The sequence below is a fragment of the Oncorhynchus gorbuscha genome, linkage group LG09 (assembly GCF_021184085.1).
Source record: "Oncorhynchus gorbuscha isolate QuinsamMale2020 ecotype Even-year linkage group LG09, OgorEven_v1.0, whole genome shotgun sequence".
In the NCBI taxonomy this organism is placed as follows: Eukaryota; Metazoa; Chordata; class Actinopteri; order Salmoniformes; family Salmonidae; genus Oncorhynchus; species Oncorhynchus gorbuscha.
The window spans coordinates 100,111,098-100,123,501 of NC_060181.1; the positions used below are offsets into that span (position 1 = coordinate 100,111,098).

General features: G+C 42.5%; 1 protein-coding gene across 1 annotated transcript in view; it reads left to right on the top strand.

Moving 5' to 3' along the window:
* Nucleotides 1-12,404, top strand: part of LOC124044320 (protein FAM126B-like) — a 151,852-nt gene that overhangs the window by 103,107 nt on the left and 36,341 nt on the right. Inside the window, exon 9 of the mRNA XM_046363982.1 lies at nucleotides 6,304-6,420. Within this exon, the coding sequence (XP_046219938.1) occupies nucleotides 6,304-6,420 (117 nt within the window). The remainder of the gene's footprint in view (nucleotides 1-6,303; nucleotides 6,421-12,404) is intronic.

Consider the following 12,404-nt stretch of genomic DNA (forward strand, 5'->3'; position numbering starts at 1 on the left):
GTGGGGGTGTTGTTGGAGGGTGATGGTGGTGTTGGAGGGTGGTGGTGGTGTTGGAGGGTGGTGGTGTTGTTGGAGGGTGGTGGTGTTGTTGGAGGGTGGTGGTGGTGTTGGAGGGTGGTGGTGGTGTTGGAGGGTGGTGGTGGTGTTGGAGGGTGGTGTTGTTGGTGGAGGGTGGTGGTGTTGGTGGAGGGTGGTGGTGTTGCAGGGTGGTGGTGGTGTTGGAGGATGGTGGTGGTGTTGGAGGGTGGTGTTGTTGGTGGAGGGTGGTGGTGTTGGTGGAGGGTGGTGGTGGTGTAGGAGGGTGGTGGAGGTGTTGGAGGGTGGTGGTGTTGGTGGAGGGTGGTGGTGTTGTTGGAGGGTGGTGGTGTTGTTGGAGGGTGGTGTTGTTGGTGGAGGGTGGTGGTGGTGTTGGAGGGTGGTGGTGGTGTTGGAGGGTGGTGGTGTTGTTGGAGGGTGGTGGTGGTGTTGGAGGGTGGTGGTGGTGTTGGAGGGTGGTGTTGTTGTTGGAGGGTGGTGGTGGTGGTGGAGGGTGGTGGTGGTGTTGGAGGGTGGTGGTGTTGGAGGGTGGTGGTGGTGTTGGAGGGTGGTGGTGGTGTTGGAGGGTGGTGGTGGTGTTGGAGGGTGGTGGTGGTGTTGGAGGGTGGTGGTGGTGTTGGAGGGTGGTGGTGGTGTTGGAGGGTGGTGGTGGTGTTGGAGGGTGGTGGTGGTGTTGGAGGGTGGTGGTGGTGTTGGAGGGTGGTGGTGGTGTTGGAGGGTGGTGGTGGTGTTGGAGGGTGGTGGTGGTGGTGGAGGGTGGTGGTGGTGTTGGAGGGTGGTGGTGGTGTTGGAGGGTGGTGGTGGTGTTGGAGGGTGGTGGTGGTGTTGGAGGGTGGTGGTGGTGTTGGAGGGTGGTGGTGGTGTTGGAGGGTGGTGGTGGTGTTGGAGGGTGGTGGTGGTGTTGGAGAGTGGTGGTGGTGTTGGAGGGTGGTGGTGGTGTTGGAGGGTGGTGGTGGTGTTGGAGGGTGGTGGTGGTGTTGGAGGGTGGTGGTGTTGGAGGGTGGTGGTGGTGTTGGAGGGTGGTGGTGGTGTTGGATTTGTTCGGGTCTAAAAAAATAAATAAAGGGTGGAACAGCTTAATGTTGTGGACAGATTGTTGCTTCCATCAATGTAATTGTCTGCATCATTTCCAATCCCCCATATATAATTTACCCCAAAAATATATATATCCATTTACATACACATCCAGGTTGTGTGTGGTTTCTTGTCTCTGTCCAGGTTGTGTGTGGTTTCTTGTCTCTGTCCAGGTTGTGTGTGGTTTCTTGTCTCTGTCCAGGTTGTGTGTGGTTTCCTGACTCTGTCTCTCTGTCCAGGTTGTGTGTGGTTTCCTGTCTCTGTCCAGGTTGTGTGTGGTTTCCTGTCTCTGTCCAGGTTGTGTGTGGTTTCCTGTCTCTGTCCAGGTTGTGTGTGGTTTCCTGTCTCTGTCCAGGTTGTGTGTGGTTTCCTGTCTCTGTCCAGGTTGTGTGTGGTTTCCTGTCTCTGTCTCTCTCTCCAGGTTGTGTGTGGTTTCCTGTCTCTGTCCAGGTTGTGTGTGGTTTCCTGTCTCTGTCCAGGTTGTGTGTGGTTTCCTGTCTCTCTGTCCAGGTTGTGTGTGGTTTCCAGGTGTCTCTCTGTCCAGGTTGTGTGTGGTTTCCTGTCTCTGTCCAGGTTGTGTGTGGTTTCCTGTCTCTGTCCAGGTTGTGTGTGGTTTCCTGTCTCTGTCCAGGTTGTGTGTGGTTTCCTGTCTCTGTCCAGGTTGTGTGTGGTTTCCTGTCTCTGTCTCTCTCTCCAGGTTGTGTGTGTGGTTTCCTGTCTCTGTCTCTCTGTCCATGTTGTGTGTGTGGTTTCCTCTCTCGGTCTCTCTGTCCAGGTTGTGTGTGGTTTCTTGTCTCTGTCCAGGTTGTGTGTGGTTTCCTGTCTCTCTCCAGGTTGTGTGTGGTTTCCTGTCTCTCTCAAATCAAAAAATCAAATCAAATCAAATTTTATTTGTCACATACACATGGTTAGCAGATGTTAATGCGAGTGTAGCGAAATGCTTGTGCTTCTAGTTCCGACAATGCAGTGATAACCAACAAGTAATCTAACCTAACAATTCCAAAAAAAAACTACTGTATTATACACAGTGTAAGGGGATAAGGAACATGTACATAAGGATATATGAATGAGTGATGGTACAGAGCAGCATACAGTAGATGGTATCGAGTACAGTATATACATATGAGATGAGTGTGTAGACAAAGTAAACAAAGTGGCATAGTTAAAGTGGCTAGTGATACATGTGTTACATAAGGATGCAGTCGATGTTGTAGAGTACAGTATATACATATGCATATGAGATGAATAATGTAGGGTAAGTAACATTATATAAGGTAGCATTGTTTAAAGTGGCTAGTGATATATATATATATATTATATTTACATCATTTCCATCAATTCCCATTATTAAAATGGCTGGAGTTGGGTCAGTGTCAATGACAGTGTGTTGGCAGCAGCCACTCAATGTTAGTGGTGGCTATTTAACAGTCTGATGGCCTTGAGATAGAAGCTGTTTTTCAGTCTCTCGGTCCCAGCTTTGATGCACCTGTACTGACCTCGCCTTCTGGATGATAGCGGGGTGAACAGGCAGTGGTTCGGGTGGTTGATGTCCTTGATGATCTTTATGGCCTTCCTGTAACAACGGGTGGTGTAGGTGTCCTGGAGGGCAGGTAGTTTGCCCCCGGTGATGCGTTGTGCAGTCCTCACTACCCTCTGGAGAGCCTTACGGTTGAGGGCGGAGCAGTTGCCGTACCAGGCGGTGATACAGCCCGCCAGGATGCTCTCGATTGTGCATCTGTAGAAGTTTGTGAGTGCTTTTGGTGACAAGCCGAATTTTTCAGCCTCCTGAGGTTGAATAGGCGCTGCTGCGCCTTCTTCACGACGCTGTCAGTGTGAGTGGACCAATTCAGTTTGTCTGTGATGTGTATGCCGAGGAACTTAAAACTAGCTACCCTCTCCACTACTGTTCCATCGATGTGGATAGGGGGTGTTCCCTCTGCTGTTTCCTGAAGTCCACAATCATCTCCTTAGTTTTGTTGACGTTGAGTGTGAGGTTATTTTCCTGACACCACACTCCAAGGGCCCTCACCTCCTCCCTGTAGGCCGTCTCGTCGTTGTTGGTAATCAAGCCTACCACTGTTGTGTCGTCCGCAAACTTGATGATTGAGTTGGAGGCGTGCGTGGCCACGCAGTCGTGGGTGAACAGGGAGTACAGGAGAGGGCTCAGAACGCACCCTTGTGGGGCCCCGTGTTGAGGATCAGCGGGGAGGAGATGTTGTTGCCTACCCTCACCACCTGGGGGCGGCCCGTCAGGAAGTCCAGTACCCAGTTGCACAGGGCGGGGTCGAGACCCAGGGTCTCGAGCTTGATGACGAGCTTGGAGGGTACTATGGTGTTGAATGCCGAGCTGTAGTCGATGAACAGCATTCTCACATAGGTATTCCTCTTGTCCAGGTGGGTTAGGGCAGTGTGCAGTGTGGTTGAGATTGCATCGTCTGTGGACCTATTTGGGCGGTAAGCAAATTGGAGTGGGTCTAGGGTGTCAGGTAGGGTGGAGGTGATATGGTCCTTGACTAGTCTCTCAAAGCACTTCATGATGACGGAAGTGAGTGCTACGGGGCGGTAGTCGTTTAGCTCAGTTACCTTAGCTTTCTTGGGAACAGGAACAATGGTGGCCCTCTTGAAGCATGTGGGAACAGCAGACTGGTATAGGGATTGATTGAATATGTCCGTAAACACACCGGCCAGCTGGTCTGCGCATGCTCGGAGGGCGCGGCTGGGGATGCCGTCTGGGCCTGCAGCCTTGCGAGGGTTAACACGTTTAAATGTCTTACTCACCTCGGCTGCAGTGAAGGAGAGACTGCATGTTTCCGTTGCAGGCCGTGTCAGTGGCACTGTATTGTCCTCAAAGCGGGCAAAAAAGTTATTTAGTCTGCCTGGGAGCAAGACATCCTGGTCCGTGACTGGGCTGGATTTCATCTTGTAGTCCGTGATTGACTGTAGACCCTGCCACATGCCTCTTGTGTCTGAGCCATTGAATTGAGATTCCACTTTGTCTCTGTACTGACGCTTAGCTTGTTTGACGCTTAGCTTGTTTGTCTCTGTACTGACGCTTAGCCTGTCTCTCTCCAGGTTGTGTGTGGTTTCCTGTCTCTCTCCAGGTTGTGTGTTTTTTCCTGTCTCTCTCCAGGTTGTGTGTGGTTTCCTGTCTCTCTCCAGGTTGTGTGTGGTTTCCTGTCTCCAGGTTGTGTGTGGTTTCCTGTCTCTCTCCAGGTTGTGTGTGGTTTCCTGTCTCTCTCCAGGTTGTGTGTGGTTTCCTGTCTCTCTCCAGGTTGTGTGTGGTTTCTTGTCTCTGTCCAGGTTGTGTGTGGTTTCCTGTCTCTGTCCAGGTTGTGTGTGGTTTCCTGTCTCTCTCCAGGTTGTGTGTGGTTTCCTGTCTCTGTCCAGGTTGTGTGTGGTTTCCTGTCTCTGTCCAGGTTGTGTGTGGTTTCCTGTCTCTGTCCAGGTTGTGTGTGGTTTCCTGTCTCTGTCCAGGTTGTGTGTGGTTTCCTGTCTCTGTCCAGGTTGTGTGTGGTTTCCTGTCTCTGTCCAGGTTGTGTGTGGTTTCCTGTCTCTGTCCAGGTTGTGTGTGGTTTCCTGTCTCTCTGTCCAGGTTGTGTGTGGTTTCCTGACTCTGTGTCTCCTCCAGGTTGTGTGTGGTTTCTTGTCTCTGTCCAGGTTGTGTGTGGTTTCCTGTCTCTCTCCAGGTTGTGTGTGGTTTCCTGTCTCTGTCCAGGTTGTGTGTGGTTTCCTGTCTCTCTCCAGGTTGTGTGTGGTTTCCTGTCTCTCTCCAGGTTGTGTGTGGTTTCCTGTCTCTGTCCAGGTTGTGTGTGGTTTCCTGTCTCTCTCCAGGTTGTGTGTGGTTTCCTGTCTCTGTCCAGGTTGTGTGTGGTTTCCTGTCTCTGTCCAGGTTGTGTGTGGTTTCCTGTCTCTGTCCAGGTTGTGTGTGGTTTCCTGTCTCTGTCCAGGTTGTGTGTGGTTTCCTGTCTCTGTCCAGGTTGTGTGTGGTTTCCTGTCTCTGTCCAGGTTGTGTGTGGTTTCCTGACTCTGTGTCTCCTCTCTCTAGGTTGTGTGTGGTTTCTTGTCTCTGTCCAGGTTGTGTGTGGTTTCCTGTCTCTCTCCAGGTTGTGTGTGGTTTCCTGTCTCTGTCCAGGTTGTGTGTGGTTTCCTGTCTCTCTCCAGGTTGTGTGTGGTTTCCTGTCTCTCTCCAGGTTGTGTGTGGTTTCCTGTCTCTGTCCAGGTTGTGTGTGGTTTCCTGTCTCTCTCCAGGTTGTGTGTGGTTTCCTGACTCTGTGTCTCCTCTCTCCAGGTTGTGTGTGGTTTCTTGTCTCTGTCCAGGTTGTGTGTGGTTTCCTGTCTCTCTCCAGGTTGTGTGTGGTTTCCTGTCTCTCTCCAGGTTGTGTGTGGTTTCCTGACTCTGTGTCTCCTCTCTCCAGGTTGTGTGTGGTTTCCTGTCTCTGTCCAGGTTGTGTGTGGTTTCCTGTCTCTGTCCAGGTTGTGTGTGGTTTCCTGTCTCTGTCCAGGTTGTGTGTGGTTTCCTGTCTCTGTCCAGGTTGTGTGTGGTTTCCTGTCTCTGTCCAGGTTGTGTGTGGTTTCCTGACTCTCTCCAGGTTGTGTGTGGTTTCCTGTCTCTCTCCAGGTTGTGTGTGGTTTCCTGTATCTGTCCAGGTTGTGTGTGGTTTCCTGTCTCTGTCCAGGTTGTGTGTGGTTTCCTGTCTCTGTCCAGGTTGTGTGTGGTTTCCTGTCTCTCTGTCCAGGTTGTGTGTGGTTTCCTGTCTCTCTCCAGGTTGTGTGTGGTTTCCTGTCTCTGTCCAGGTTGTGTGTGGTTTCCTGTCTCTGTCCAGGTTGTGTGTGGTTTCCTGTCTCTGTCCAGGTTGTGTGTGGTTTCCTGTCTCTCTCCAGGTTGTGTGTGGTTTCCTGACTCTGTGTCTCCTCTCTCCAGGTTGTGTGTGGTTTCCTGTCTCTGTCCAGGTTGTGTGTGGTTTCCTGTCTCTGTCCAGGTTGTGTGTGGTTTCCTGTCTCTGTCCAGGTTGTGTGTGGTTTCCTGTCTCTCTCCAGGTTGTGTGTGGTTTCCTGTCTCTCTCCAGGTTGTGTGTGGTTTCTTGTCTCTGTCCAGGTTGTGTGTGGTTTCCTGTCTCTGTCCAGGTTGTGTGTGGTTTCCTGTCTCTGTCCAGGTTGTGTGTGGTTTCCTGACTCTGTGTCTCCTCTCTCCAGGTTGTGTGTATGTGGTTTCCCGCAGCAGCAGCAGAAAGTGTGGAGAGAGCCGTGTAACCGTGTGGTCCTGGACCCAGAGTTCATGGTCCAGATGCTTACCGCCGTGTACCATGCCATGTAAGTATGATTAACCCTACTATATCTATCATTAAATCTACTATATCTATCATTAACCCTAACCCTACTATATCTATCATTAACCCTACTATATCTATCATTAACCCTACTATATCTATCATTAACCCTAACCCTACTATATCTATCATTAACTCTACTATATCTATCATTAACCCTACTATATCTATCATTAACCCTAACCCTACTATATCTGTCATTAACCCTACTATATCTATCATTAACCCTACTACGTCTATCATTAACCCTACTACATCTATCATTAACCCTACTATATCTATCATTAACCCTAACCATACTATATCTATCATTAACCCTACTACATCTGTCATTAACCCTACTATATCTATCATTAACCCTACTATATCTATCATTAACCCTACTACATCTGTCATTAACCCTACTATATCTATCATTAACCCTAACCATACTATATCTATCATTAACCCTACTATATACATCATTAACCTTAACCCTACTACATCTATCATTAACCCTAACCCTACTGCATCTATCATTAACCCTACTACATCTATCATTAACCCTACTATATCTATCAATAACCCTACTATATCTATCATTAACCCTACTATATCTATCATTAACCATAACCCTACTATATCTATCATTAACCCTAACCATACTATATCTATCATTAACCCTACTACATCTATCATTAACCCTACTATATCTATCATTAACCCTACTACATCTATCATTAACCCTACTACATCTATCATTAACCCTACTACATCTATCATTAACCCTAACCCTACTGCATCTATCATTAACCCTACTACATCTATCATTAACCCTACTATATCTATCATTAACCCTACTACATCTATCATTAACCCTACTACTATCTATCATTAACCCTACTATATCTATCATTAACCCTACTACATCTATCATTAACCCTACTACATCTATTAACATTAACCCCTACTATATATATCATCTATCATTAACCCTACTACATCTGTCATTAACCCTACTATATCTATCATTAACCCTACTACATCTGTCATTATCCCTACTACATCTGTCATTAACCCTACTATATCTATCATTAACCCTACTATATATATCATTAACCCTTCTACATCTATCATTAACCCTACTACATCTGTCATTAACCCTACTACATCTATCATTAACCCTACTATATCTATCATTAACCCTACTATATCTATCATTATCTACATTAACCTACTACATCTATCATTAACCCTACTACATCTATCATTAACCCTATTAACCCTACTATATCTATCATTAACCCTACTACATCTATCTTATCTATTAACCCTACTATATCTATCATTAACCCTACTATATCTATTAACCCTACTACATCTATCATTAACCCTACTACATCTATCATTAACCTACTACATCTATCATTAACCCTACTATATCTATCATTAACCCTACTACATCTATCATTAACCCTACTACTATCTATCATTAACCCTAACCCATTAACCCTACTACATCTATCATTAACCCTACTATATCTATCATTAACCCTACTATATCTATCATTAACCCTACTACATCTATCATTAACCCTACTATATCTATCATTAACCCTAACCATACTATATCTATCATTAACCCTACTATATATCATTAACATTAACCTACTAACCCTACTACATCTATCATTAACCCTAACCCTTAACCCTACTACATCTATCATTAACCCTACTACATCTATCATTAACCCTACTATCTATCATTAACCCTACTAATAACCCTACTATATCTAACCCTCATTATCATTAACCCTACTATATCTATCATTAACCCTACTATATCTATCATTAACCCTAACTATCATAACCCTATATATCTATCATTAACCCTACTACATCTGTCATTAACCCTACTATATCTATCATTAACCCTACTACATCTGTCATTAACCCTACTACATCTATCATTAACCCTACTATATCTATCAATAACCCTACTACATCTATCATTAACCCTAACCCTACTGCATCTATCATTAACCCTACTGCATCTATCATTAACCCTACTATATCTATCATTAACCCTACTACATCTATCATTAACCCTACTATATCTATCATTAACCCTACTATATCTATCATTAACCCTACTATATCTATCATTAACCCTACTATATCTATCAATAACCCTACTACATCTGTCATTAACCCTACTATATCTATCATTAACCCTACTATATCTATCATTAACCCTACTATATCTATCATTAACCCTACTACATCTGTCATTAACCCTACTATATCTATCATTAACCCTACTATATCATTACTATATCTATCATTAACCCTACTATATCTATCATTAACCCTACTATATCTATCATTAACCCTACTATATCTATCATTAACCCTACTATATCTACCCTACTATATCTATCATCTATCATTAACCCTACTATATTAACCCTACTATCATTAACCCTACTATATCTATCATTAACCCTACTACATCTATCATTAACCCTACTATATCTATCATTAACCCTACTACATCTATCATTAACCCTACTATATCTATCATTAACCCTACTATATCTATCATTAACCCTACTATATCTATCATTAACCCTACTATATCTATCATTAACCCTACTATATCATTAACCCTACTATATCTATCATTAACCCTACTACATCTATCATTAACCCTACTATATCTATCATTAACCCTACTATATCTATCATTAACCCTACTATATCTATCATTAACCCTACTATATCTATCATTAACCCTACTACATCTATCATCTATCTATTAACCCTACTATATTAACCCTACTCATTAAACCCTACTATATTTATCATTAACCCTACTACTATCTATCATTAACCCTACTATATCTATCATTAACCCTACTATATCTATCATTAACCCTACTATATCTATCATTAACCCTACTATATCTATCATTAACCCTACTATATCTATCATTAACCCTACTACGTCTATCATTAACCCTACTACATCTATCATTAACCCTACTATATCTATCATTAACCCTAACCATACTATATCTATCATTAACCCTACTACATCTGTCATTAACCCTACTATATCTATCATTAACCCTACTATATCTATCATTAACCCTACTATATCTATCATTAACCCTACTATATCTATCATTAACCCTACTATATCTATCATTAACCCTACTACATCTGTCATTAACCCTACTATATCTATCATTAACCCTAACCATACTATATCTATCATTAACCCTACTATATACATCATTAACCTTAACCCTACTACATCTATCATTAACCCTAACCCTACTGCATCTATCATTAACCCTACTACATCTATCATTAACCCTACTATATCTATCATTAACCCTACTATATCTATCATTAACCCTACTATATCTATCATTAACCCTACTATATCTATCATTAACCCTACTGCATCTATCATTAACCCTACTATATTTATCATTAACCCTACTATATTTATCATTAACCCTACTATATTTATCATTAACCCTACTATATCTATCATTAACCCTACTACGTCTATCATTAACCCTACTATATCTATCATTAACCCTACTACGTCTATCATTAACCCTACTACATCTATCATTAACCCTAACCCTACTATATCTATCATTAACCCTACTATATCTATCATTAACCCTACTATATCTATCATTAACCCTACTATATCTATCAATAACCCTACTATATCTATCATTAACCCTAACCATACTATATCTATCATTAACCCTACTATATACATCATTAACCTTAACCCTACTACATCTATCATTAACCCTAACCCTACTGCATCTATCATTAACCCTACTACATCTATCATTAACCCTACTATATCTATCATTAACCCTAACCATACTATATCTATCATTAACCCTACTACATTTGTCATTAACCCTACTATATCTATCATTAACCCTACTACATCTGTCATTAACCCTACTACATCTATCATTAACCCTACTATATCTATCATTAACCCTACTACATCTGTCATTAACCCTACTATATCTATCATTAACCCTACTACATCTGTCATTAACCCTACTATATCTATCATTAACCCTACTACATCTGTCATTAACCCTACTATATCTATCATTAACCCTAACCATACTATATCTATCATTAACCCTACTATATACATCATTAACCTTAACCCTACTACATCTATCATTAACCCTAACCCTACTGCATCTATCATTAACCCTACTACATCTATCATTAACCCTACTATATCTATCAATAACCCTACTATATCTATCATTAACCCTACTATATCTATCATTAACCCTACTATATCTATCATTAACCCTAACCATACTATATCTATCATTAACCCTACTACATTTGTCATTAACCCTACTATATCTATCATTAACCCTACTACATCTGTCATTAACCCTACTACATCTATCATTAACCCTACTATATCTATCATTAACCCTACTATATCTATCAATAACCCTACTACATCTATCATTAACCCAAACCCTACTACATCTATCATTAACCCTAACCCTACTATATCTATCATTAACCCTACTATATCTATCATTAACCCTACTATATCTATCAATAACCTTACTACATCTATCATTAACCCTAACCCTACTGCATCTATCATTAACCCTAACCCTACTATATCTATCATTAACCCTACTATATCTATCATTAACCCTACTATATCTATCAATAACCCTAACCCTACCATAAAAAAATATTACTGACGATTCTTCACCACTAGGGGTCACTGATCGCAGAATGCTGAAATCAAACGGGAGTCCAAAGGTGGCGGAACTTCCGCTTTCTAAGGCACATTGTGTTGCCTTATGAACAAAGGGATAAAAAATGGCTGCTCTCCCTTTGTTAGCTGTAGCATCTCGTACAAGCTAATCCTGTTGGTACAGAAACCTCACTTTCAAGCACAACATAGGACCCCCTTCAACAAGGCAACTGTTTTACTAATTACGTCTTACATTCAAACTCTTTCGCCGATATTTTTTGTGATGTTTACCGGAACGCGCGGTAACATGTTTTTGTACTCGCACTACTGAAGCGCGAAAGATGGAGAGAGAATTACGCTCTTGGTCAAGCTAATATCTACTCAAATTGCAATCGGTTGGCCCTATGTCCTCGGCTCAAGAAATGAATAATGACCGAATCTACTCGCTCCTGAATTGCGAGAGACAAAAATACTGCTACGTCTGGCCCAACGAGTTTATTTCTCCAATTTCTATAAATGTCTCTATCACGTCCTTGCACTAGACAAGTAATAATTAACCCACTGTCAGAGAACAACACGGTTGCAACCTCCATATCTTTTTCCAACAATTCCTGTCTACAGCTCCAATGGTGTGTTACGTAATCTGCTTTTCAATTTCTTAGACAGAATGAGGCCTGCATGTTGAATTCAATCTTAGATTCGTCGCATGAGGCTCCAATATGTTGTCTTTACTACCATTAATGTGATGACTTATTTTATCAAATCAATTAATTATGTTTAATTTTTACGTGATTTAGTTAATCATGGAGCAATGAACTCGTTAGCAGTCTTTGGGCACCACAGGAAAAGTTATTTAACAAGTTACTATCTCCCGACTTAAACTCTAAAGATATAAATATCTCTTACATCAATAACAATCCATTGTTATTACCTCATATCAGTCTTTCTGAATGTCGTTGACTTCAAATTACCAACAAAGGGTATATAACAAAGTATTGAGAAACTTTTGTTGTTGACCAAATACTTATTTTCCACCATAATTTGCAGATAAATTCATTAAAAATCCTACAATGTGATTTTCTGGATTTATTTTTTTCATTTTGTCTGTCATAGTTGAAGTGTACATATGATGAACATTATACAGGCCTCTCATCTTTTAAAGTGGGAGAACTTGCACAATTGGTGGCTGACTAAATACTTTT